At 40.0% G+C, this 27734-nt stretch overlaps 1 protein-coding gene across 4 annotated transcripts in view; it reads left to right on the forward strand.

The window, feature by feature from the left end:
* Nucleotides 1-65: 65 nt before the first annotated feature.
* tpm2 (tropomyosin 2 (beta)) overlaps nucleotides 66-27734 on the forward strand; it is a 35633-nt gene continuing 7964 nt past the window's right edge. Inside the window, exons 1-9 of one of the 4 annotated variants that reach the window (XM_042508922.1) lie at nucleotides 70-370; nucleotides 5013-5138; nucleotides 13509-13642; nucleotides 15111-15228; nucleotides 16689-16759; nucleotides 17439-17514; nucleotides 23219-23281; nucleotides 23413-23482; nucleotides 27235-27637. In XM_042508922.1, coding sequence (XP_042364856.1) covers nucleotides 257-370; nucleotides 5013-5138; nucleotides 13509-13642; nucleotides 15111-15228; nucleotides 16689-16759; nucleotides 17439-17514; nucleotides 23219-23281; nucleotides 23413-23482; nucleotides 27235-27317 — 855 coding nt within the window. In that variant the 5' untranslated portion in view covers nucleotides 70-256 and the 3' untranslated portion in view covers nucleotides 27318-27637. Of the gene's footprint in view, nucleotides 371-5012; nucleotides 5139-13508; nucleotides 13643-15110; nucleotides 15229-16688; nucleotides 16760-17438; nucleotides 17515-20074; nucleotides 20151-23218; nucleotides 23282-23412; nucleotides 23483-27234; nucleotides 27638-27734 lie in introns of those variants that run through there. The other 3 variants (XM_042508920.1, XM_042508924.1, XM_042508923.1) reach the window with 3 other exon arrangements.

Below are 27734 nucleotides of genomic sequence, written 5' to 3' on the forward strand. Positions count from 1 at the left end.
CACGCGCACACACTGGACAACTCTCGCTGCCTAAATATGGACAACGTCCCCGTGCGGATCCTTGCTGGAGAAAAAAGTGTAGGGCTCATCCAGCTGGTATTCCATCCTCGAACTCTCCCCGAGCCGCTCAGACAAGCCGCACGCGCGCTCCTGTCCACCTCCGTCCCTGTCACAGACCGGTGCCTCTGTCTCAGTCTCTGTCCGGACTAACCCAGCACTCTTCTCCCTCTGCTGAGAGCCCACACCCCGCAGCACCATGGAGGCCATCAAGAAGAAAATGCAGATGCTGAAGCTGGATAAGGAGAACGCGATAGACCGGGCAGAGCAGGCTGAGGGGGACAAGAAGGGAGCAGAGGACAAATGCAAACAGGTAGTCCATACAGAGATGGAGACACACCACACTTCATTCTCACCTGGAGTGAAAGGCAATGTTGCTCTTTACTGTCTTGGCATGGACATTTAATATAAGTTGAAGATATTTGAGAATGTCTTTGTCGTTAAATAAAATGCAGAAGATACAGTGTTTCCAGAATAAAGCAAAGGGAACTCAAGCAAACAACTACATAAAAGTTAGAGAAGTTTGAGAAAAATAATCTTGAGCAATTCTGTAAATCAAGTTTGTCAAGAGTTCAAAGCAAAGGCTGAAGAAAACTGCAGAGTTTAGTTTCATCCAGGAGGGGCTGGGCAATATATGGATATGTCTAGATTTTGGCAGGGGAGTCTCCAGGACTTAGAGACATTTGGGACTTAGCCTGGACCTCTGTAGAGGCGATCTTCAGTTATTTTTTATTTATTTATTTTTTTTTAATGAAAAGGCCTTCAGATCCCAGATTAATTATTAATTGTGATGAGAAAAATATTAGTAGTTATTAGTAAATAATATTAAGTACAGAATAATTGACAAATGCCATCATTAAAACTTTTTAGACTCAAGCTGGAAAAAGTGTATGTTATGCTGACAGTGGTGGAATGTAACTAATTACAAGTACTTAGTGTTATGCTCTGAATTTACCAGAATGTACTCTGTGTTCATAAAACTGATGATTATTTATCAAAAATCTTGTTGTGTAAATATTTGCTAAAAGCACCAACAGTCAACCCTACAATATCTTCTCAATATCTGTGTTGGGGTATTTGATCGAAGATATCATGATATTTGATTTTCTGTGTATTACCCAGCCCTGGTTCCAAGGCATGGTGGGTTGAATCAGTCAGACCTTGACACCTTCAGGAGGGTCTCCAAGAGCTGAGGCCCAGAAAGGGTTAACAACTAAGAAAAATCCCTTGCTGCCTTAAAGTATGACTTTTTATCCCTTTGTTAGTCACTGGATGGTCAAAAGATGACAGAAAATGAGGGCTTTACGCTGCCACATTTGAAAGAACCTCCCACCTGTTTGCTACCTGTGCACAGTTCCCCTCATGGTCAGGAAATACCAAACCTGACAGGGCTCAAACTCTCTCAGCAACTGAACTCCTGTCACAGAGCAAATTTAATCCTCTCGTGGCACAGTGCCCTTGCAGACTTGATGTGATGATGGTGAACATGTATGGTACGTATGACCACTGTGTGTGAAGGCTCATTGTGTAAGTTCACCATCAAGTATACTCAGATTTTTTGCCCCCTGCTGCATCCAGCCACCCTTTCCAGCTGTGGAGTGAGAAATTAGACATGTCTTATAGTTTCAAGTGAAGAACACAGTGCTGTTCCTTTATGGATGACTTGCAGTTTCTCCTGCAGCTCCACTGTGTCATTTACAAGATCAGGTTACAATCAGAGAATAGATGGCAACTTTTAAACTTTGCAACTGTCCACATAGCATTAGTTCCCGTGGGATCCCAGGGCAGAGCTTTTACAATGCGGTCACAATCACTTCCACTGCAGGGGAGCATTTAATACTGGCATGTCTATTTCTGTTCCCTCTAAAGACCCCCACCTTCTTTGAATTGTTGCTCCTCTCACAGAGACAGTCAAGGCTGTTGGATTGGGAGTTGCCACAATGTCGACCGTAGGATCAGGACTGTCCCGGGCTATTTGTGACTGAGAAGCCTTACATGGATACAGGCTTGGAGACACTGTCAGAAGTGATATAGAAAGGACATTTGTTCTGGGAACATTGTGGTCGGGCCACATCGCTGTCATTTACAATTGGCTTTTTATAGTTCTCCAAGCTGTTGTTGCAAATGGCAACTCGCTGAAACAATCTTTGCAAATGAGTCATTGGGAAACAAAAGCTCAACATCCAAAATGGATGACGAAGCAAGAAAAGGCTCAGAAATCTGCTCGTTTGAGTAATATTTTCTGTTATGGGGTCATTAAGATAAAAAGGGGTTTATCATTTAGGAAGCATGAATATGGTCAACAGATTTAATGACAATCTTCCTAGTGGATCAACATTAGACTGTACCAGACCGCAAGGGTTCATCCTCTGGGGAGCTCATTTAATTTCGTAGTTATATGACTCCTAGACTTTGAGATTTTTTGTGTATGATACAGTATGGGGTTGGTTGGCGGGATATATATATTTATGCTGCATATGATGTTTAATTGAGAGGGCAAACTTTTGGATTTTGGCCATATGTACATGACACACTTACTGTCAAGGCCTTGTCCACATGTAGATGGATATTTTTTAAAACAAATAGTTTTTAGTCAGTTTTGGCCTCTTATTTGCACAAATTTGGAGATTTTTAAAGCGTCTCTAAGATAGAGATTTAGATAGAGACTGTGTATCAGTGTGGACAACATGTGTTTGGGAATTAATGACATCAGCTCAATCTGCACCTGCCCATTGTTGCTATGTGTAATGAGCATTCCTTGGTGCTAAAGGAAAGGTCAGCAGGTCACCAGAAACATTGGCAATCATCCTGCGGGCACCGTGAATGTTCAGAGCAAAGTTCAGGGGAATCTGGTTGGAAACACTAGCACCATTGTCATACACAAGGAATTAGAGGTAGAAATATCGAAATTATATAAAATATAATGCTGCATGGATCACGTTTCTTACTTCATACAGTTGCAGTCACTGCAGGTAGAGTATATGCAGCAGGGTTTGACAAGAAAGAGAAAGAACGTGTGAAAGAAGAAAGACAATGTTTCTGGTCTTACTTTGTAAGTTTTACTTTGTAAAAATAAGACTATTGTACCTTCAACAGTGTTACAGTGCAATGATAAATAAACAGAGTAGTGCAGGAATGAGTCCTAAGACGTTGAAATGAGTTAGCATTTTAGCACTCCTGGTCGTCGTCTCAAAGTCAATGGGTTTTTGGTTCAATGTCTGAAATAAGGTCTGTGGTTAACGCAAGCTGAAGAGACTGTCATGTTTTGTTCGTTGGCATACAAGATGCCAATTATTACCCCATTGTGAACTTTGAAGCTTTTATTTATCTAAAAGAGGGCAGTTGCGAACAAGTTGCTAAATGAGACTACAGAACATCATCATGCAGAACAGGGCTTTACAGCCTTGTGGTGGCGGTGTAAAGTCATGTGACCGTGGTATATTTTGTTTTAAGTCCAACGTTAGCTTTGTACACCTAGAATTTCCATTTTCGCTCAAAGATTCCCAAAAATAGTGTTTATTAGTGAGGATTATCTTGCTAACCAAAACACGTATGTAAGTATTATAAATGTTTGTTTGCCAGAGTACTTATTTTTGGCAATAATTCAAAAATCAATAGAAAAATCCCATAGGCTTTTTGAGTAAGCCAGGGCAATGCTAACCTCCCAAACTACCTACAAATAAATATCATCCCTGCATCACTCTATAGATTGCACCAGAGGAGACATTTTTCTTAGGTTGATACAGAAGTTCGCGTCACCCTGGTTCCCTCATCAAATACCCTTTGGGATTTTTCCAATTTTGAATTTTGAATTGTTGCCAAAAATAAGTTATGTGGCAAAAAAACATTTATGCTACTTACATGTTTTGTTCAGCAAGATAATCTTCACAAATGAACATGACTTTCAGAATTTTCGAAGCCTCAATGTAATTTGCCATAAGTAAAAAGCTAATGCCAGTCTATAAACAAACTAGACTACAGTCGAGTCACCACCACCAGGCTGTAAAGCCTCTCTCTGCGGGATGACGTTCTGTAGTCTCATTTAGCCTCTAGTTATCAACCGCCTTTTTTAAGACACATAAAAGCTTCAAAGTTCACGGTGGGTTATTTACTGATGCATTTTATGTAATAGAACAAAAAGTTAAAGTCTCTTCAGCTTGTGTTAACCACAGACCTTTTTTCAGGCTTCTAACCAAAAACCCTGTTGACTTCGAGATGAAGAGCATTGACTTGCTAACTCATTTCCAGGTTTCCGGTGTCGCTAAGGGGGTACTCTTTTGGAATTCTCTTTTAAGGTTGGCATAGATTGTAGTGAAAGATGGCTGGATATTGAAAGAGAAAATAATGACATGTTTTGGTTTAAAAATAATAAACCAAAACCACCATCTTTCCTGAATCATAACTGAAGTGTTTTAGCAGTCTTCAGGAGGTTGGATGTAGGACATAAACCCTCCTCTCTTTCAAAGTCCTGAGCTTTGTATGTCCAACCTTTCACCTTAACTCCTTCTCCTCCATTCAGATGTTCCAAAAAGTATTCAGCAAAGCAAATGATTACATAAATCTATAATGACTTGTTCTAAACCACACACAGTAACAATTAACTATTTATTTTAACTTAAAGTAATGGGTCCAGGTTGCCTTCGAATTTGAAGTTTAATGAATGTGATAAGACAAGTTGAGGTCATTTTGTAATGATTTAACTAGTCTTCTCAAATTCAGTCAACTTACAATTTTAAGGGAGACCAGATACATACTTTGTTTTACATTAAAACAAAAAGTTTATTTTTACAGTGCAGTGTTGAAAAGAGAATAATGCCCTTAGAGTATATGCTGCAAGTTTAGTGAAAAGAGTTCCAGTTATTCTTGTTTTAAATAATTTCAGTATTCTCTATGGTTGTCTGTATCAAAGACAAGCTTTCCATCTCTCTGACGTTCTGTGTTTCTGCTCTGTGCAGCTGGAGGAGGAGCTGCTGGGTCTGCAGAAGAAGCTGAAAGGAGTGGAGGATGAGCTGGACAAATACTCCGAGTCACTGAAGGATGCCCAGGAGAAGCTGGAGCAGGCTGAGAAAAAAGCAACAGATGTGAGTGAAGGGAGCTGATGCCATAGCTCACATTACTGCAGAGACACAACTATATTAAGACCACATTAACCTATTGTATAGTGCGGTCACATTTATCCCTTCCACAGTAACACAGGTGCCATCTACATGTGCCATCAATCTTTTATATACTCAAGCTGTTTCCTTCATGTGGTGTAAAATGTGGCAGCAGGCTGTTTAACTCAAATGACTGCACAGTTATAAATTTAGACCATCAGGGACATTACCAGCATTATATATCAACAGTGTCAAGTCTTAGCTCCTTCCATGTTTAAATATGTACAGAGCAGTTTGTTACTGTCAGTCAAATGTTATACTCCCATATTTCATGCAATAATCAGAACCATTTTAATGTTGACCTTCAGGAGCAGAATTTATTTTTGTGCTAAATCTCCAAAGTGTCATCAATAGTTCCAGTTGAAAACTGCTGCTGAGTAGCTGCCTCACCGCTGACAGCAGCAGCAAAGAGCGTATTAAATCTGTCATGTGCAGTATCATATTCTACCTACATATCATAAAGCTTGTCAGCACCTCAAATTAAATGCCATCCGTTCTAACCAATCTGAGGAGCTTGGCGTAGATTTGGTTGCTTGGCACCAGGCTGCAGATGCTGCGGCTGCTTGGGCTGCGAGACTGAAATTCATATGGAACGCTTTCAAGTTAAAAGATACATCATACATCGTTACAGCTGCAGGTTATTAAAGCATTGCACAGGAACAGTAAAAACACAGTCATGCAAATATCACACCAGAGGAATATATATCAATAGAAAAATAAACTATAGCAGAGTATAGTGTATATCATACACCGACATTAACCTTACGTCAGCTCAACTGTGCCAAGTATTCTCCTGTTACACACAGTGTTGAACACATTTCAACAGTTAGACCAGAAAATAAGACAATCCTGTCTCAACTATTTCTACCACTTTAGCTGGAAAAACATGCTGTTGGCCAAACCAGTTTGTAAAAAAACAAAAAACCAAAACACACATACCAGGAAGGTTAAAGGATAGTCTCACAGTTTTTCAAACTTGTCTTAACAAAAAGTCAGATGTCCATCAAAAAAGACCTAAGTAGACTTGGACTACAACACCAAAGACTCATGATTTCACTTAGACTTGAGCCTCTTGACTTGAAAATAGTGATTATCTTTGACCCAAACCCAAAGATTAAAAAGTATGGTATATAAAAATGTATTCAATTTTATTCAATTTATTTCCTGTCATTTTCTGAATCAACTAATATGAATGCTATTCATTCTGAGCAAGTTAACACTTGAGTCTCTCTCCTACTGCACAAAAATCCCACTATAATCTGCTAACGTCTGGTTTTTTAATGTAATGTGAAAGGTTACAATCAGCATTCACACTCAGGTCAAATGACTTTGCTGTAGTCATGGGTATTTATCGCCTACGGCTCAGATCGGCATTGACAGAAACACAACACCTGGGTGAACGCACTAATTTTAGCCCCATAACTAGTGAGATGCAATGACACAACGTCACTAAATACTGTACATCTCCTCTGAAGCAGCGCTCAAACATTGATCCAAACTAGTCTGCTTGAAAGTGAGTCTGTTTGAAAGTAAGAGATATATAAAGAGAAGTGACCCTCCGCAAAGTTTTCACAGACCTCCATGCTGCTTTCTACTGTTTATCTGTTCTCTGGCCTATCCTTAATGTCGAACGTGAAACACCAAAAATAACACACATACAGAAAGGCTTACATGTCTGCTGTAGAGCCCTGTATACATCTCTGCTCTACTGGAAATGGGAAAGCAGTCTATAGTCTATTTTTTGTGGGTTTACCCGTGTTTAAAAAATCTGTGTACGCATGCCAATTTTGTTGGAAAAGACCATATTACTTCGTCATATCCACTTTGTTGGATCCAATCTGACAGCATCCAATCAAGTTGCAGGAGAGAACCACAAAGAACTACCGTTACGTTACTGGGCACCATATGGAAAACATTATACCAGAAATAATTTGGGTCATGTCCCATACAAAATCTACTCACTTGTCAACAAAAAGTGGACTGCAGTATTCAAAACATACAGGTTTAAAACTACAGACGAAGACTGAGAAATTTCTATATTTGACTGACATTTGCATTTACACAAAGAAGGGTAAATCAAGACAAATATTTAACACACTCAACATTAACACATTGAACAAGCTAATACTTAGCTAATGTTAGCTTAACAGCAAAGTAACTTTTAATCAAATAAAAGCAAATTTATCAGGACACCCACTGGCTGACTTAGTAGAGCGGGCACCCCATGTACCAAAGCTATGTCCTTGCTGCAGCAGCTGCAGGTTTGATTCCTACCTCGGCCCTTGGATGCATGCCATCCTCTCTCTTTCCCCCTTGCACGCTGAGGCTTTCCTGAGAAGATTTAAAATTGGCATTACTTTATTTCATTTTGACTTGTTTAGGTCTTGAAATTAACAAGTTAGGACTTGGGACTTGCCTATCATGACTTGAGTGGAAAGACTGGAGACATACTTGGAACTTGTGAAAGAATTACTTGGTCCCACCTCTGATACAAAATCCATAGCCCTTTTCCCATGTAAAAATGTTTTCTTAAGCAGTTGTTCCCAACTCATGGGTTCCAGGATTCTCTTTTCATACACAATAAATTAACACATATTCAGCAGTATTTCACAAAAAGTGAACAACACATTGGCTTAAAACACAAAGAAATAAAACATGTTGCAAGAATAAACAGAAATGGGACTTCAAAATAAAAGTTCTGTGCCAGAATTTCACAGTACTTCAAAATAAAGGGTAATTTTTTTTTTTTTTTACAAACTTTACATGTTCAGGAGTCACTTAAGGTCCTTTCAGAATGGACCCACTCTTGGACCATGACCCACCAGTTGGAAACAACTGTTCTAAAGTATATCTATCTGAAGCTAATATGAGGCTATGAGTCACAAGTTAAAGGCTTTTTAGCTCAAACCTCTCTTCTCACTGTCCTTTCACTGCAGCTCAGCAGGGTAAAAACAAAGAGGAACTTTTATACTAAAAAGATTTAACCGTATTGATCTCTCGAAGAACCTAATGGTTTAGCTTTACACTCTGGAAGGAAGTTAATATAACTTTCTACAATGACTCAGTCAGTCTGTCGACAGTTTACATTCTCTAAGCTTATACTCAAGATGTTCTTTGTAGACCACGGTCAGTAATTTGGAGAATAAATGATATTTATGCGGGTTTCTATGAGTCATAGCATTTATGACCAGTTATAGTGCAAAATATAGAGCGACACAGAGAAGAGTGAGACTCGCTTTATTTGTCCTAAGAGCAGCGGGACCTTCCTGTGTTGTGTGCTGTGATCCTGTGCTGTTACCAAAGATGGAAAAGAATTGAGGCAATGCATGATTTTGTTTATGCTTCCACTGAGCTACTGAAGGTGGTGTTCACTCCAGCATGGACATCACAGACTCAGAACAAGCTCTGTTCACAAACACATACACATGTACTGCACATGTAGCAGGAGGTATGATGCGAAAAACTTACTTTACAAGAGAAGTCTGGTGCCATTTACACTCAGCACTATGTTTTAAATAGCAGCATTAGATTAATTAGTTTTTAGTTTAGTTTGGTTTAGTTTAGTTTAGTTTAGTTTAGTTTAATTAGTTTATGCATGATTTTTTCTCGCTCTCTGTCTCAAAAAATATATTTTTTGCCTTTTTTGTTCATTTGGAATAAACATTCACAAACATTCACAAACCCCATTCCTTCAAGCCCACAGGACAAATCTTTCTCAGTGAAAGGAAAAACTTATACAAACATGTATCAATCGTAGACAAAAGTAAATAAATTAATAATAATAATAATAATAATAATAATAATAATAATAATAATAATAATAATAATAAGTTTAACATACATACATGTTTTAAAATTGTACATTGTTGAGGTCATACGCCAAATGTGACTGAAGTCTTCAGCAATGAATATTTTTCTGATGAAGAAAACGTTGAAGCCTGAGCCAGATGAATCTCTGAATGTTCTAAAGCCATGAGTCATTTCAACAAGCAGAGTTCAGAGAGTACACTGGCTATCACTATGGGACAAATGAGGCATACTTCACAATGATTTAGCATTTTCATTGATGAAAAGAAAAGATGAGCTTTATACACAGAGCAAAATTGACTCAATGCATGAATGACAGTTCAGGGTACCGCTTACAATGTCAAAATTTAAACAATGATAACACAGTACAAACTGGTGCGTCAGTTTTTAAGTACAAAACAGCTGGAAAATATTCTTTAACAAGTGTCCATTTCCTTTAAGTGACAATCCCATTTCGTCCAGTATCTTTCATCCCTGTCTCTCTGTGGACAGAGGGTGTTAGATATCTTGTCTATTGAGTGTAGGCAGTCAGGGCCATAGTGTGTGTTTCTCCCTACACCATTTGATACCAGCTTTTTTTTACAACACAACCATTAAAAGTATTTAATAGGTAAATGTTACTTTTTGCAAACCTTCACTAATAATTCCATGATTAAAAGAGAAAAATGACACATCAATACTAAAGGCCAGGTTTTTTCCAAAAGTCTGTACATGTGGACGGCACCAAAGTACAGCATGATCTGCCTGTACTGATCCACACTCCCTACAGCAAGAGCGCTGGATCCCAGTTCATTTAGATTTCTGCTTCGAAGTTATAAAGAACCAAATCAACAAAAATCCCTCTGGGTCAATGACCTGTTGGAGCTGCACTGAGTCCAGCAGATATGGAGCCACAGCTCCTCGTGTATCTCCATCCTCATCTCTGTTTTTCCAGTGCTGCCTAATATCATTTTTTGAGTTTTTGCCCATTGAAGTGATACTTTTGTACTTTCACTAGGGTACATTCACCTTCATAATTCTATATATAATAATCTATATATAGCATCCTAACAGTACAATAATAATCATTTTGGGGGGGTTTCAGGGTTTGGACCTCTGATCACTCTCAGAAAAAAAAATTGTGATTTCTGAATACCTATAAAAATCCTAATCTAGACAGTTCAGATGACTGGAATGGATTCTTAGAGTCATCAAGTTCCCACTTAGGGACCGTTTACACAGTAATGGTTCTTGCATGAAACATTACACTTTTGTTGCAGTTTGGCCTTTCAATCACATGAAAACGCGGGGCCTGAAAACGCAAACTTTTGAAACCGGATTCAAGAGTGTAATCTTTTGAAAATTACAAAGTAACGCCGCCAACTACTGGCTTGGCATGCACGTTATAGCATTCACTGTTTTTTTTGTGGATCCATGTACACGAAGATTGTTTTCATTATGTTCTCATAGTAAGGCAGATTTTTTTACAAACATAAAGGAAAGACTTTTATGTTTTTAGTTGGGCTGTTGTCGTCTAAATGTGGCCTTGGATTAGTGGGTCCATTACTTATATCTGAGATCATATAATACTGGTATGAAGTGTGGATCATAAGCTGGTTAACTCAACTCTTCACCCTGTCAATACAACTCAACAGCAGTTGTTTTATAACTCATTCATCTTGGCTTCATAAGTTAACTGTGCAGATAAATCGGATTTCCCTTTTTTTGCAATATAAACCCTGAACTGCGTTTGTCCTACATTGGCGTGTGTGTTTTTGTTTGAGGAGGACCTCTACTGGGAGGGCTGTAAATAGATTTAATAATTCAGGAAAGATACTTATCTTAACTGTCAGTCCTTGCTGCTGAGATCCAGAAGGAGCAAATCCCACCTGTCCATATCATCATGGATGATTCTGTTACTCCAATAATATTTAGAATATCCTGGGAGGAAATATCTCTGGATAAGATACTTAGCAGGCTATATGGTATATACCCACTAATGGTGTACCTATTCACCAGCTCTTGGGTAGAGGTATACTCAAATAATACAGCATGGGTTATGTATTCAAGAAAATATCCTAGAATTTTTCCTATGATTCTCCTATATATTTTATATTTATTTTATAAACTCATAAGCAGAGCAACTCCTGGGCTTGGATTTTGAAATATTACGACTAACACATCCTTTATCAGCTGATTTAATTTCCTACTCCTCCTTTAGTTATACCCTACAAACGTCTTTCCTGTCTAATAGGCTGGCCCAGAGGTGCAATCAAAGGGTTAAAGAGGGTCAGAGTAATGGGTCAGTCTTGCCAGCATTCTTGTTGTAAAGCTGTACTGTTTGACTGGCTGCCATTCATTATTATCACAGCAGTTGAAGATGAAATTACTTTTCTGCCTTTGATAGTGATAGCTTATAAAAAGCTGAAAAAGCTCAATATTTTTAAAAGCTGAAAAGGAAGAAACAAGAAGCACCAGGCCGCTGCATGGATATATTAACCTATAATACACCCATGCTGCAGCCAGGTGCTTCTCTGTTTACATGCTAGTATATTAAAAGTCTTTTTTTCCATCTAAAAACACAGTGGCATCATGACCAAAACATTTGATATTTTTAATTAGGACTGATATTGGTTAAAAAATCAACCCGATGAAAGATTAAAATCATGTTAATGTGTATAGCCTAATATTTCTTAAAGCTTGATTTTAAAAAGCGCATTTTGTGCGTAGAACGCTGCGAGTGAGTGTAGCCTAATATTAAAGCGGGCCCTGAGGGTTAAAGAGCCGGACATTTTGATATTTGAAATTAAGCATACATGTAATATGCAGCAGTCGACCAAAAAGCATATGGAAGGGTGGTAAAGATCTGACAACTGCTGAATCAGCATCCATGCAAGTATTGTGCCTAAATGTAATTCATGCGCACGAATTATGTAAAATTAAAATATTAGACTTCAAGTTATGGAGGCTACTACCAGACCCCGTACCATACAGTCTATAGTCCCTATACTTGATGTTTCCTGTCATTTCAAAATATGAGGCTTATTCATAATCGCTTTATTTTGAAATTTAACCGGAAGAATCGCCGTTACCACGGAAACACGGTGACGCCTGAGCGAAGCAGAGTCGAGTCTTGACCCTTGATGTAGAGGCAGCATGGCGACTTTACAGTCTGTGGATGCGGTGAGGAGGAAGATCCAGAGTCTGCAGGAGGTAGCGTATGATGCGGAGGAGCGAGCCGAGCTGCTGCAGAGGGAGGCGGACATGGAGAGGCAGGCCCGAGAGAGGGTAACCCCGTACACCCCGACAACACCTCCAGCCTCACACCGGAAACCACACGATCCTTCAGGAAACCCTTAGGCACTCTCACGCTAAATAGCATGAAAGAGAGACCACTTTTTAAATTTGAATGTTATGTTTGCGCTAATATAAATATTATGTCGAAACTAAGAGAGGGGCGCTACACATTCTTACACTATTTCATGAGGGAACACACCTCGACACAACACAGGAAATTTCAGTATTACTGCAGCTGTTCTCCCTTTTTTAATCATAGACCGACAAATATGACAAAGTTACCCCAAAGATGTCCAATTCTTCCATATGCAGTCCATGAGCTGGACAAGATGACAGTAGCCACCACTCAATGTGGCCAAATATACTTAACCTTTTTTTTTAAAGGCATATTAATAATTTTGAAAACCAATGACATCATGGCAGTATATTGGTCTAGTGTGTCAGCCAACTTTCCCAATTTAGGTTTACTTTAAAAGCCTTTATTGGTGTTTTACTACATTATTTTGATATCATTTAAAACTGTAGGATTCTCAGCTTTTATTCAGGCCCAATGGTGAGTCTTTACCTACATTTTTTCTGCAATTTCCTCTTAACTTTAGTCATTGTTTTAGCACAGTCACAGCGAAGAACATCACAGGAACCAACCCAAAATAATCTCTACACTTCAAGGATTTAGTAAATGTACCTTATTTAATTAGCCTTTCTGAATGTGAAGGCTGATTCTGTACAGACAGTTGTGCTCTGGCTTTGCCATCTGTAAAAATAACACCATCATCATCATCATCATCATCATCATCTTCACTTCTTGAGTGCTTCAGGACCGACTCTTCTTTTTTGGTGTTATTTTTCTTTAATAATCTCTTCTGCGTCTTACTTTCAAGCAGCTAATACAACCTGCTTCATTGTTTGTATTTTTTTCTACCCTTTCGTTTTTATTTAACATATATATATATGTATATATATAGAGAGAGAGAGAGTTAGAGTCATTGAGTGTCCCAGGTTTTACAATGCCGATTATTTAGTCACACCTTATGAACACTCAGATTAGGCTAGGTTGTTTTGATTATGTTTTTTAATTAATAAATATTTAATACATTGTCATTATTGCTGCAATCTGACTAAAGGCTTATATTTATAGTATAATGGATATGTGTGTATGTGTGTGTGTGTGTGTGTGTGTGTGTGTGTGTGTGTGCGTGTGTGTCCCTACAGGCTGAGGCAGAGGTGGCATCTCTAAACAGGCGTATCCAGCTGGTTGAGGAGGAGTTGGACAGAGCTCAGGAGAGACTGGCCACCGCTCTTCAGAAGCTGGAGGAGGCTGAGAAAGCAGCAGATGAGAGCGAGAGGTGAAGAGTGCAGTGTCACTGCAATCATTGAATCATTCCGTTTGTGCTTCAGTTAGTTACAGGACTAGATTAAACTGTCACTGGGCCCAGAGCAGCCAGTTATATTACAGTGAAATAGTACAGCTTCCATGAAACCACCTAAAATAATCAATATCAGTTTTAGTGTAGTCTGCGCTATTTTTCGAATATCTTCACTGCTTTACCTTGCTGTAAGACAGCTCTTACTGAAGGGATTTGAAGCTGTTTTATCAGTAGTCTCCACTGAGAAACAGTCATTTTACTCCACTGAACGGTAGAGCTGCTGCTATACTGCTGCCTCCATCAGCTGTTGTGGAAGCTAAAGAGGAGACCAGATTCAAATATAGTCAAAACTTACAACGATATTGTTTTTTTTATGTGGATAAAATATATGCAGCCCCGTCCACAGCAGGACATCATTTATCCTCTGTGCCGGTGTTGGACTGTACTTTATTTATCAAAGGAGGGGTGGCTGGAGTTTGACTTTTTCATTTAAAATAAATATAAAATACTAGTTTTTGAAGCTGTATGTCCCTTACCTAAGCCAAAATTAAAAACAAAAGTCCCCCCTCAGTGCTTACATTCTTTTAAAATGTCTGACCCGTTTTGCAGCACCCCTACCCCCTTCTTAAGGAACAAACAGTCCCTATCTGTAAACACAGAGAGAAGCCAGCGTGGCGACTAGAAGCACACGCAGAGCACAGAGTCCAGTAAAAGTCTGACTGAGGTGATTACATGACAGAATAGCTGTCGAATTAACTGAGTGTGTTTGGCCGATTTAAAGAAATTGTCCTGTTGGTCAGCTGGAATTTACAAACTCATTTACTTACTCACCTGTTTCGTTGGGTGCGATGTTTCAGATGTCGTAAAAAGGTAAATGCAGGGGTTAAGTATTGTGCTTTTATAATGTCAAAAGGCAGAGTGAAAACAGAGAAGTCAGAATGGAAGCAGCAGAGGCTGAGATATTGTGAGTTTTAGTCTTTAGTATGGGTCAAACTCCAAGAAAACTGCATCCTACATTTACAATAATGCAACAAATAGCATCTTTCAGTAGCGCAACTCCACCTGGTAAACCCCCACACCCCTGAAGGTTTACATGTCCAGTCTGTAATGTGTAGTTTCCAACCTCAAGATGAGATAACCGTGGTGACATCATCAGAGTCATGTTATCAGAATTGAAGCTCCTGTACAGTCAAAGAGGACTTTTTACATTGTTTTAAAAACTGATGCACGATAGGTGAGATTGGTCATGACGTGTAAAAGAGACCCTGTAAATATTACAATGGTATTCAGATCAAACACATGAACATGTTGAATCTGCAGACCCTCCTGACTATGCTGGAGGTGGATGTTACAGGTAGCCCCAGAGGTTAGAATACTGATTTTGCTCACACATGGACGGTTGTTTCTGGCTCACTGCTTACTGCTGTCTGGTCCTCTCGTCACTCAGAGGAATGAAGGTCATTGAGAACAGAGCAACAAAAGATGAGGAGAAAATGGAGATCCAGGAGATGCAGCTGAAGGAGGCCAAACACATCGCTGAGGAGGCTGACCGCAAATATGAAGAGGTGAGGGAACCACTGAACCACAAGGTCTTTGACATGACATCGTGAACAGAAGCTGTGTCACAGTTTTACCACTACAAACCAATACTAAGCATGAAATTTAACATGGAGTAGGTTCAATAAAAAAATTAGATACACTAAAAAAAAAAGCGAAAAACAAGTCAAAGGTGAAGGTGAGCTTGCAGACAGACAGATAATCTTCCAGTTTATCACACACACATGGAAAGACTTTGCTGTTGAAGACAAAAAACAGATGGCAATGTGCCATACCTTCAGCTCAGATATTATGATGGATCTGGCATGAGCAGAAATAGGTGTCAGAAATGGATTTTTAATCATTTATAGTTGAATTTGAATTTCCCAACTTATCAACTAATTTTGTGCATCTTGTGGTAATCTTCTTGTAACTTTTAAAAATAATTTCTTGCAGAATTATGGGCCATTTCTTGTTAAGTTGCTGATCGCAGTGTTTTTATGTTTTTATAGAAATCAAGCCAATTTGCTTGAGGCGAGGTTAGCTTGTTGATTCTTATCTAAGTTTTGGTCTGATAAACAATTAATTAATCAAATTCACTGCCCCAAATGGCTCTTTTCCATCCGGACGAATGCAATTTCTTGTGGGAACGCAGCCAATCAGGCTTTCATCATATGTAAGTGGTTTTTGATGTAGATAGCATCTTGGTTTTGTACCTATAAAAGAGACAAGGCAAATTCGACTCATAATTTTGTTTCTTTTTCCCCTTAAAAATGAGAAAACAAAAATACAAGTTGTTTTCTTATTTCTGACATTTTGGATTTCATCCAATAAACAAACTATCAAAGGTACACAACCAGAAAGGAGCTCTGTGTGTCTGCACTCAACTGCTCATCCTCAACAACCTCATGTATTTCTCAGTAAACTGAAACTGAACTGTGAGAATTTGATGTGGAGGTAAATTAAGGCTTGAATTTTCAGTGAGGATCTATTTTCATAATATTACATTCAGTTTCAGTTTAATTTCAGTTGAGTTCCAAACTCATGAATTCAATATCAAATTGTGTGATTCCAATTCATTTTTAAATGCAGTTATTCAAATTGAGCAATTTAAATTCAAATACAAATGATTCAAATTCAGTTTCTAGTGGTACATATTTCTGCTCATATAACTGTCACAAGGATAACACATCAAATATAAATATATATGTTAAAAAGTTATACACACATTTTTTAAAGTTTGAATTATTTTGGTGAATTTACCACACTAATTGTTAAGAATCTGAAGAACTGAATGAAGTGCAGGCAATGATATTATGACTTAACTTGACTTAGGACTTGGGACCATCACTGAATACAGTATATACTATACACTTTTAGGAATGAATTATTTGTGCCAGTGAGGATACATGCTTAAAGTCAGTGTGATGACAGATCCTCCTTGTAAGAGTATAGAGGAGTGACTTGAGTGTGTGCTGGATGTGTGCAGGTGGCCCGTAAGCTGGTGATCCTGGAGGGTGACTTGGAGCGCTCAGAGGAGCGTGCTGAGGTGGCCGAGGCGTAAGTCAACACCTGCACCATGAAAACTTACACCAACACAAGAGCCACATCCATTATTCATGTTGCCGTAGTAGAGATCATGTGATCACTACTATGGCAATGTGATGTTACACATTCACTTTTCACTGATGAATTTCTTACTTACAATAATATAATCCCTGTAATGTTTCTATTGATAGTAGTGCTGCATGGACTCTTAACAGTTACAATTAATGATTGTATTAGTTAATCTACTAATCATTTTTAATGACTTCATTAATCATTTGGGTTATAAAGTGTCAAATGTGTCAAAAGTGAAAAATGCCAATTGTGAATTCCCAGAGTCAAATATCATATTCTATCTGACACAACATGAATTCACGGTTGATATTTTACTTTATAAATGAACTAAACGATTAAACAATTATTAAAATTGTTGTGGATTTATTTTTTGTTGAATTGATTATTCACCCAAAATATCAGCACCTCAAAGTATTCTTTTAGTGGAGCATCACATAGCCATGTGTGACATAATAATGACACTAATCACATAGAGACCTGGGTGTGTGTGTTTAATGTAAAGCATGTGTGAACACAGCACCACCGCCTGTTTGGGACTTGTTGTTGTTTGTTATTGTTTTATGGCTGCTGTGCCCACTGTCCCCCCCTCACCCCTGACCTCCTGGACTAACCCCTTCAGGCGAGTGAGGGAGCTGGAGGAGGAGCTCAGACTAATGGACCAGAATATGAAGTCCATGATGTGCGGAGAGGAAGAGGTACTGACTGTACAACTCCACCAAGGTCTCATTGTGACCTGCTGCCTTCTGCTCCTCTGACCTGCAGCCTCTCACCCCCTCGCTCTGTTTCCTGTCCTGCCTGCTCCTACCCTCTGGGACATCATGCATGTCCCTCAAGCAGTTCTTAAAGGGATAGTTAAGATTTTCTAAGTGGGGTTACATGGGGTGCTTATTCATATTCAGTCTATTACATATAGTAAATGGTGGTCAATACGTCCCCAGTTGGGAGAAGCATCCTGGGACACTAAGTTATGTACTGCTGAGGATGGGGGCCAACAACAAAATGTGTTTTAGCCACCTAAAAGAAGTCCCACCTAAAAAAAAAACACTTTATATATAAATACATACATATATATATATAGATATATATATCTATATATATATTACATATACACACATACACAAATCTCTCTCTCTCTCTCTCTCTCTTTATATATATATATATATATATATATATATAATTTAAATACACTACACTAGAATACACTTTAACTAATATTGATTTTTTTTTGCTGAGATGTTTTTTTATGTTGTTAAAATAAATTTTGTTGCCGACCCCTCATCTGTAGTACATTGCTTAGCTTCCCTGTCAGACTCCAGTCTGCTTCTCCAAACTGGGGGTGTGCCGACTGATATTTATTGTGTGTAATACACTGACGAAAAACCCCATACAACCCCGCTTTAGAATATCCATGCTATTCTTTTGAAGGAAAAGTCTGGTGATATTCTATATTGTGAACAAATCCCATGAAATGACCAAAACAAACAATGAACTGATTGACATGAACAGGTTAGGTTATTGAGAGTGTTGGGGCACACTTTAGTTTATTCAGAAGGTCTGATAAGAGAACTACTGAAGAACTACTGCTTAATGAGGGATTACACCGAGTCACAGAGGCTAGTGGAACAGAGGCCTGACAGGAAGTGACTGTATATATTTATATGGACGATGCATCTCCACTTTCTCCCACTTCACCAAATTGAATCCAAGATATCCCAGATACGACTGCTGCAATCTTTCTCTGTTGAAGTCATTTGAAGCCAGAATCTGCACAGTAGCGATCCCTGTGAAGTTTTCGCCATCTGTCTAATCACAACAGCTTTAAAAAGGTGTTTACAAAGTGACAGATAAGGCAGGAAGTCAGGGAATAATGAACTAAACATCATCTAACATGCCAAACAGAGAAAAGTCTAGAAAAGTAAAACAAAAAGACAAGAACAAAATTGGAAAAATGTGAACAAAAAAAGTCAACATCCAAATAAAAGGAATAAAAGTGATAAAAGAGGCAGATCTCAAAAGGCAGTTTAAGTACTAAATGAAAATAGTTTAAGAAAATATAACAATAAAAACAGTAAAAGAAATAATATAAGACAACTACATCACATCAGTGGGGATAAAACAAAGATAAGATGATAAAAACAGATGAATAAGAGAAAGATAAAGTAAATAAATAAATCAAAACATTAAAAGATGGAAATAACAGAACAACAGAAGGATAAGGAAGGGATAAATAGAGTAAGAGCAGCAAAATGAATAAATGAAGAGAGACAAAATTAAAAAGTAAAAAAATAAATGAATAATGGTGACATCACAAAAAAAGAAAGTCTGTAGAAGTTATTTTTAAGAAGGGATTTAAAAGAGCTCACTGATTCTGCAAACCTTATCTCTTCAGACAGGTCACTCCAAAATCGAGGGGCCCTGATCATGACATCACAGCCTGTTTTTATAGCATCAAATAACCCATTTAAACAAAACTTATCAGATAAATGAAGACTTGGGCAAACATCAGGGCAACTGAATTACTAAAATGACAGAAAATGGAGCACTCTATGAGCTACACTGCTGCACTTACTGACATGTTCCTTTGTTACTGTGAACAGATACTCTGAAGTTTATTCTGAGTCAATGTCACACACACCATCCTGCGGACACAAATACTCACTAGAGGACCAAATATGGATCGATCTGCTGCTGAAAATAGTCCCTCTGTTTGACTAATGTTTGATAAACACTCCAGTAACTAGCTCTTTTAGGAAATTATTCAGCCTTTTAAAAAACACAAAGAAAAAAAGACACATTGTACTCATGGGCTGTTTTGGAAGATTTACATCCTCAGTTGGAACATGTGAGTTTTCAGCTGAGAGCCACAGAGTGAAAATCAAAGGTACTGAGAGACACAACTAACATTGTTAGTTTGGGTCTGTACATGGGACTTACTGGAAAAATACAGAATAACAGACTTGGTTTTTAATTTGTGATTATATCCTTATTTGGCTGTAATCAGCCATCCCACCATTCCTACATTTTCATTTGAAAACACCCTGGCATTTTGTTGGCTGTCTTTCTCAGAGTCAGACGTAGCAGAGCAGTTTGGTGACAGATGTCCACCTTCTGTCTCTGAGTGAGACAGACTGAAAAAGGTTTATAACAATGTGGAGTGGGCCTTTGAAAGTATCAGGGTTTGATCTCTTCTGCTGTCCTACCTTTCAAATCACTGCTATTTCTCCTCTTGCTTTTCCTCTCTCTGACCTTGCGCAGTAAATCAGGTGACCTTGAGGAAGAGTTGAAAAATGTCACCAACAACTTGAAGTCACTGGAAGCTCAAGCTGAGAAGGTACAGTAGGAGCTGAGGGACATTCAGCCACAAGAGTGACCCCAACATCAGGACAAAGCAACACAAAAAGACAGTCAGCTTATTCAGAGACACCATGTCCATTACCAACATACAGACAGTCCTCATCAGCCTGCTGCAGAAACTAGGGTTGTGATAACATACTGTATATTGCGATAGCAATTTACGATCACTTCTTTCAACTGCAAATGATGTCCCCAAAGGGAACTTGGGACTTTGTCACCATCTGTTTACTCTAATAAGGTATATAGATTTCAGTCTGGTCACTTCACATTAGTCATTTGTATTGCAGCAAAATATATCTAGTGGAATGAGAAAGCAATTGATTATATTATTCTAGTAGGCTACAAAAAGTCTTATTTGTATTTACAATATTAATTTGGCATCCATGTTTTAATACAGTATGCTGTACACTATTGTTAATTGTTTTGAAAAGACAGAAAGTCTTTAAATTTCAATAAAGGCTTTAAACGGTCGTAGACCATGTTCATAGTTCAGGTAACAAGTAGCCCTACTTTGTGCCTCTCATATTCAAGTACTATCTCTGCTGACATATATATATCACAGATCCTTGACAATAAAACATTAAATGATCACTGTCATTTCCAGTTGGATTAAGGTGTAGAATTGAAAATTCATTCATTGAAATAAGTTTTTCCTTCATGATATCATCACATCATTTTTTAAGCCACATGGTTAGAAGTTAGAGACAAGAGTTTCTGAGTATTCTGGAAATACCTTATTACATACGGGGTGATGGTATATCCGCTTGGCCTTAAGCCTGGCGCACCTCCAATGGTGCCAAAGGAGGACTTGTGCATGGCAAGGGGCGTCCGCTTCCCTGAGCCAGGCCTAGACCTGACTGCATACCAAGGAACAGGTTGAGCTGCAGGGTCTTCAGCTGGGGACCACTGCTCACTGACGTTTCGCCCCTTAACCCAGAACATCTCCCAGTGGCCGGGCTGTGTACAGGGACGTCTCCCTGACACCCCCTGCAGCTCAACCTATGTTGATGTTCCCCCCCAAGACTTGTCTCGTCGTCTCAGCCAGAGCCAGTGGCTTGCTTTCTCTGCTTCCTCCGACAGTTCTTTGGTGGCTTTGCTCAGCCTTGCTCCCCGTAGTCCCACGTCTCTAAGCAGGCGTGGCATGGAACTGCCAACAAAGCCCCTGACTCCCACCTCCACCGGGTACGTCCTTGCTTGCCATCCGCTTTCTCTGCACTCTTCGACCAGGTCTGCGTATTTCACCATCATAGGCAGCTTCCAGTCCCTCCTCCCATGGCACTGTCAACTCTATCAGCAGTACTGACTTCACAGCTGCGAACCACAGTACCACGTCGGGTCTTAGGGTGGTGGAACAGATTTCCTGTGGGAACTGGAGCTGTGGGCCAAGGTCCACTTTCATCTTCCACTCCGCCCCTGGTGTTAACAGCTTGGAGGATGGTGCACTCTTGCTGGGGTTATCTGCGGGTTCACCCTGCCTGTGGAAGTGGATCCTCTGTTGGCTCCTTGATGGAATCTGGATATTCGCCTCCTGCCGACTTTTCTCCAGCACCTCTGCCAGCTTCCTGAGCACTTGGTCATGCCGCCATGTGAATCGACCTTGAGTCAGTGCTGTTTTACATCCTGACAGGACATGCTGGAGTGATGCATTGATGGTCCCGCAGAGGTCACAGGATTGCTCTGTTCCAAACCACTGCTGGAGATTTAGAGGGCTCGGGAGCGTGTCGTAGGTCGCTCTAATGAGGAAACTGAGTCGAGCTTGTGGCAGTTTCCAAAAGTCTGCCCAGTTGATTGCTTGGCTTACAACACCCTCCCAGGTAGTCCACCGCCCCTGCTGCCCCTGTGCCACAGACTTAACTCTGAGTTCATCCTGTGCCACTCTCGTGACCTCTGCAACAACAAGGTCTTTCCTCTCCTTCTTGTTTGCCTTGGACCATAACCTGGGTGGATCACTACATCCAAGGCCTGCCCGCCCTGTTTGGACCCTGCCCACAACCTCCTGGTGTTGCAGCCTGCCAATCAGCTTCTGCACCTCCTCCTCAGCCCTCCATTTCCTTCCAGTTGCAACTCTAACATCTGCTCCTGCTACAGTCTTGTCGGCAGAGTCCCTTAGTTCCATCACCAGTTGGGCCTTCTCCTGCCTATAGCCCAGGGTGATGGATTTCAGGGGTAACTGTAGTGAGTTCCAACCGTAGAGGCCAGCTGCTGAGAAACACCGTGGTAGCCCGAGCCATTTGCGGATGAAGGCGTTGGCTTTTGCCTCCATCTTGTTTACGGCTGATGAGGTGACTTCACACAGTATTAGAGGCCACATCACCCTTGGTTACAGGGTGAGGTGATAGCATCACACCTTGTGCTTTCCGGGTAACTGGCTTGCGTCGATCTTTGCCAGGCCTTCTGACAACTGCTGAAGGATGGTTTTTCCCATATCCTTGTCTGAGAGACCAGATGTATATAGCCTTCCCAGGCTTCGGATGGGCTGGTCCACAATGAGGGGGATGTCTTCGCCACCGATGGTAAAGGTGACTCTGTCATTCCTCTCCCCTTTCCGCAGTGACAGGCTCCTCGACTTCTGAGGCTTGAACCTCATCCTTGCCCAGCTAATCAGCTCGTCCAGCCTCTTCAGAAGTCTGGATGTGCATGGGGCAGTTCGTAGCAGGCAGGTGATGTCATCCATATAGCTCCTTAGGGGGGGAAGCCTCTGACCTGCAGGCAACAGACCTTGAAAACTGTCTCAGACTGTTTTAGTGATGTTTCAGAAAGGCTGATGCTCTGTGACTTAAACGCACTGAGTGTACATGAGAGGTACAAACTGTGTTTGAAATGTAACATAATGACGAGCCTCCAATGCCCTCCAGCTGTCTTTGCATTTTACTGTTAATGTCATGTGATCCCACCTGCCGTTCTTAAAGAAATTCAAATAAGTAATACAACAAAGTGGTATACTCATCATCTGTCTATGAAGTCTGTCTCCTCTCAGTAGTTAAGACTGGAGTCATAAATGCATTTGAATTGCACGTTGTTAATCCCTTCCTGTTTGGATTTCAGTACTCGCAAAAGGAGGACAAATATGAAGAAGAAATCAAAGTTCTTACTGACAAACTGAAAGAGGTGAGAACTCTGTCATGCTGTTACTGTTTCTGTTGCTTCCTCCTCTATCTGAACTGGTATGAACTGGTAACTGGTGTGTATTCATGCATGTCACTGTGCACATGATGACACATGATGTGCTGTGGTTTCAGGCTGAGACTCGTGCAGAGTTTGCAGAGAGGTCTGTGGCCAAGCTGGAGAAGACCATTGATGATTTGGAAGGTATGCAACACTCACCTGTCGTCTCTGCCTTTTCTCCCCCTGACAGCACTAACATGTCAGCTCTCTGAAATACTGTGAATATGCCTGAGGAGCAAAAGGCTTCACTAACTCCAGTCCTGCTGTTGAAGCTCAGTTGATGTCTGGCTGACAGCTGTACTGTGTCCTGCATTTTTGACTGATGCAGTCTTTAATAATTGGAAGGACCCTCTTTCTAAATCACTGCATTTGCGTGGTTATGTAACTTGAGAAGTGGCTTGTTCCTAGTGGTTAAAAATACAGGAGGCCACTGAGTGTAACTTACCTAATGACAGAATGATGATGCACAGTCTGTTTCCATGCACAGCTTAGTGGAGCTACAATTATAGCTCGATTAGGCCATTCAATTGGACTGCTGTCCTTGTCTCAGTATACGAACACTTTAATCCATTTAATTTAATCCACCAAAACAGGTGGAGATCTGCCCTCTTTCAGCTAGTAGCTAAAAACCTGTATTATTTTTACAGTCTATGTTATAGACTCAATCACATATAATCAAACAGTGCTGAGCAAACTCTGCCTTCATTGATTAGTTTGAAGCCACCTAAAACAAATCAATATCAGTTCAAGTGTAGCCTCACTGCTTTACTGTGCTGAAAGACAGCCCTTAGCGATGGGGGTTTGAAGCTGTTTTATCAAAAACAGTAGATTCCACTGAGAAACAGTCATTTTACTCCACTGAATGGCGGAGTTGCTGCTATACTGCTGCCTCCATCAGCTGCTGTGGAAGCTAAAGAGGAGACCAGATTCAGATATAGTCAAAACTTACACTGATATTGATTTTTTTAGGTGGATAAAATATGGTTTGCTGCGTCCACAGCAGGACATTGCTTAGCTTCCTTGGTGATGTTGTGAGACTGTACTTTATATATGGGGGGATGGCTGAAGTGTGACTTTTGCATTTCAACATAAGTCCCTCCTCAGTGCTTACATTCTTTTAAAATGCCTGAGTATTTTGCAGCACCCCTTCCTCCCTATTAAGTATTTGTAAACACAGAGGGAGGCGACTAGAAGCACATGCAAAACACAGAGTCCAGTCTAAGTCCGACTGAGGTGTTTACATGACAGAATAGCTGGACTTCCAATTACGGTTTTTCCAATTGAATTATTTGGGTATGTCCGACTTTAAGAAATTCAGTTTAGTCTGATTTTAGTTGGATTAACATGTTTACATGTATTTTAAAAGTCCAGTTTTAGTCAGATTAACACAATAATTCCACTTTTTCTGACATCATGTAAATGTACTGACTGAGACACATTATCTCTTTGGTTTTCATCTTTGCAGTCTTATGGTCTTGATGAGAATGATCAGAATCTGTAAAGGCTTAATGTGAACCAAATCAGTGAAGTTTTCCTTGGCGCTCTCAGGTGCCACCCTGAGATTTTAAACTTTGTGTTGAAACAATGTGGTTAATATGTGCAAATGAACTGTGGTAAACTTTCCTCCATCTAACCACTGCCTAGATGCCCCCCCGTAGTCCCCCCCCCCCCCCACCGCAGCAAAACACAGCCTATCAACATAATTTACATTATTTGGTGGTGGTTCGCTGGCTCCAGGGCTGTTTCCGCTGAAACTACAGGCTGTACTTCTGCACTTTCGTGTTGCCTGCCAACCATGCTGCCACTGCAGACACAAAGAGTATAGAGACAGATCAAGAGACTTAACCGCCTCTCTCTCTCTTTCTCCCTCTCAAACTCTGACCGAAATCAAACAGTGAAACTAGGCAGCGCTGATCAAATATAAAGCAAAACAATGTAACTGCACTGTCTATTTCTCTCCTCACTGTTTAACTGTAATACCAGATCGCCAGTCGCCATTGTTTCACACTGACCTGTCCATGTGTGACATTGCCCATCAGCGGGAGCACTTAATGGTCTGTTGTGGCACGCTGCGTTCTGTTAGTTGTTTGTAGTCTTGGACGTACTAAGACGTACATGTCAGCACTCAGACACAAGGGCAGAGACTCTGGGTCTCATTCATGAGCAGAATGAACTGTTAGCAAAAGGAAATTAACGGAATTCTGGAATTCATCAATATGTTAGTAGCTCTGATCTGTTTGGTACAACAAGCATTTACTCAAATTGTTTGCAGTTGGACACAATTGGGACAGTGTGTAAAAAAATATATATATAGATATATATATGTATATTCAGGGGCAGAATTATCAAAGCGTGAGCAGAGTTAAGCTGTGTGTCTTTGAGGATTCTCATTCATCCAGGCCACAGGATCTTCAAGTGCCAAGTCACAGCCAACTGGACTTGCTGTCTTAGTCCTGTGAATATTTGCCAAGTCCAAACTAAAATATCGGGAAGAACCTGATGCAGCATCAGGCTTCCTGTGGCACCTTGACAGAGCCCTGCAGCCTGCAGGTTCAAACAGGACTTTCATTTTAATTCAAAGGGAGGGCAACAAACTTTATTAGTATAGTGCATTTCAAACACAGACTGCTTTACATACATTCAGTCAAGACAACAGAATAAATGAACGAAGATGAGTGAAGTAAAAAGAAACTAAGTACTTGTAGTCAAGTATTGCACTAAAATTCAGTTTCGAGATATTTGTGTACTTGAGTATTTCCATGTTATGCTACTTCTTACAGTAGTTCTACTCCACTTGTTCCAAAAAGAAAAAGAAAATAATCAAAGCAAGACTTTACCTGCAAAATGACCATCTCAGTTACTCACCACAAGTTATGCTGAATTCTTGAAGAAAAAGTTGTATTCTGTTAAACAGAGAATCCAATAAAGGCAAATATTCTTCATGAAATGAAGTTAAAGGGGACCACATTTAACAACAGCAAAACACTGGCTTACAAACTCTCACACAATTTGTATAGTATAATCAAATTCTCAGTCCCAAACACATGCATTTTCACTGAAACACCTCAGTACCAACAGCCTCATGCACTGCTGAGTTTTGTGCCTGGGCAGTGTTGGAAGTGAAGTGTTGGAGCTCTGCCCAGATTTCAGATGAGGACCTTTGTTACATGTCATGAGTACATTTACTTTCATAATTTAAGTACATTTTTCTAATAATACCTTATAAATCTTGAGTGCAGGACTTTCACTTGTAATGGACTACTTTTACATTGTGTGTAAAATAAAGTATTGGTGACTAGTTGCACATTTTTACCACATATGCTTATGAGTTTCAAAAGGAGGTAAGACTTATTGGTGAAATGATGGGATTTTCTGGACACATCTGAGTCAGAGACAGACAGCACACATATTGTTTTCAGGAAGTGAGGACTTCTAACATGGCTTGCAGAGGGTTCCCTCAATAATGCCATTAACAGTTTCATTGGCAAAGCCGTTTTGATGTGAGGTGTGTGTGTCCTCATACTGATTCTATTGTCCCTGGCATGACTTGTATACAGAGGTGCTCAGTTGAGCATTCCTTGATAACTCTGCATGTGTTTGTATGGATTTGGTGTGGATAGAGATCTGGGATTACATCATTTGGCTGAATGAGCTTCAAGTTGAAACTTAAGGTTTGTGCTGCAGTAACCTGCTGATGTGATGACAGTAACAGCAGTGAGTCAGTCAGAGTTAGGGTTGCCAGTTTCACTGCTGTTTTAATTCTCTTGTGGTTTTATGTTTCTGACTCCTGTCCCTTCTCCTCATTCCGTTTCCATTCTGTGCATCTGTCTGCTCTGTCCCTCGTCTCTCTATCTGTGTGTGTGTGTGTGTGTGTGTGCTTGTGTGCCCTCCTCCAGATGAAGTATATGCTCAGAAGCTGAAGGGTAAGGCCCTCAGTGAGGAGCTGGACCTGGCCCTCAACGACATGACTACACTGTAGCGGCTCTCTCACTTCCTCTTTGCTACTGCTTCCTGTCTGATCTCCTCTCCGCCTGCTTGCTGGTGTTTTGTTCCATTCCACAGTGGTATCAGGGGCTAGAACGTTCTAGAAATGTAATGTTCTGAATCCACCCACCCTACAGTAAGCCGTATGTGTACTACACAGCACTAGTCTTTGTACAGAGGGATAAGTTATTGCTCAGCCAGTCACTGCTGTGTGTCTGCAGGTTCACTCAGTTGATGTCCTCTCTTTATTGAATTCTCATATAAACCTGCCCCCCTCTGTAATAAATGTATTAAAGCTCTCTTGACTTTTCTGTCTCCCTCTAGTCTTGTCTTCTTTCTCTTCTGTTTCCTTCTTCTTTTTCACATTTAGAAATGCTGAATGATCAGTGAACATCTGCTTTGTAGAACACCA

Source organism: Plectropomus leopardus, chromosome 20, assembly GCF_008729295.1.
Source record: "Plectropomus leopardus isolate mb chromosome 20, YSFRI_Pleo_2.0, whole genome shotgun sequence".
Taxonomy (NCBI): Eukaryota; Metazoa; Chordata; class Actinopteri; order Perciformes; family Serranidae; genus Plectropomus; species Plectropomus leopardus.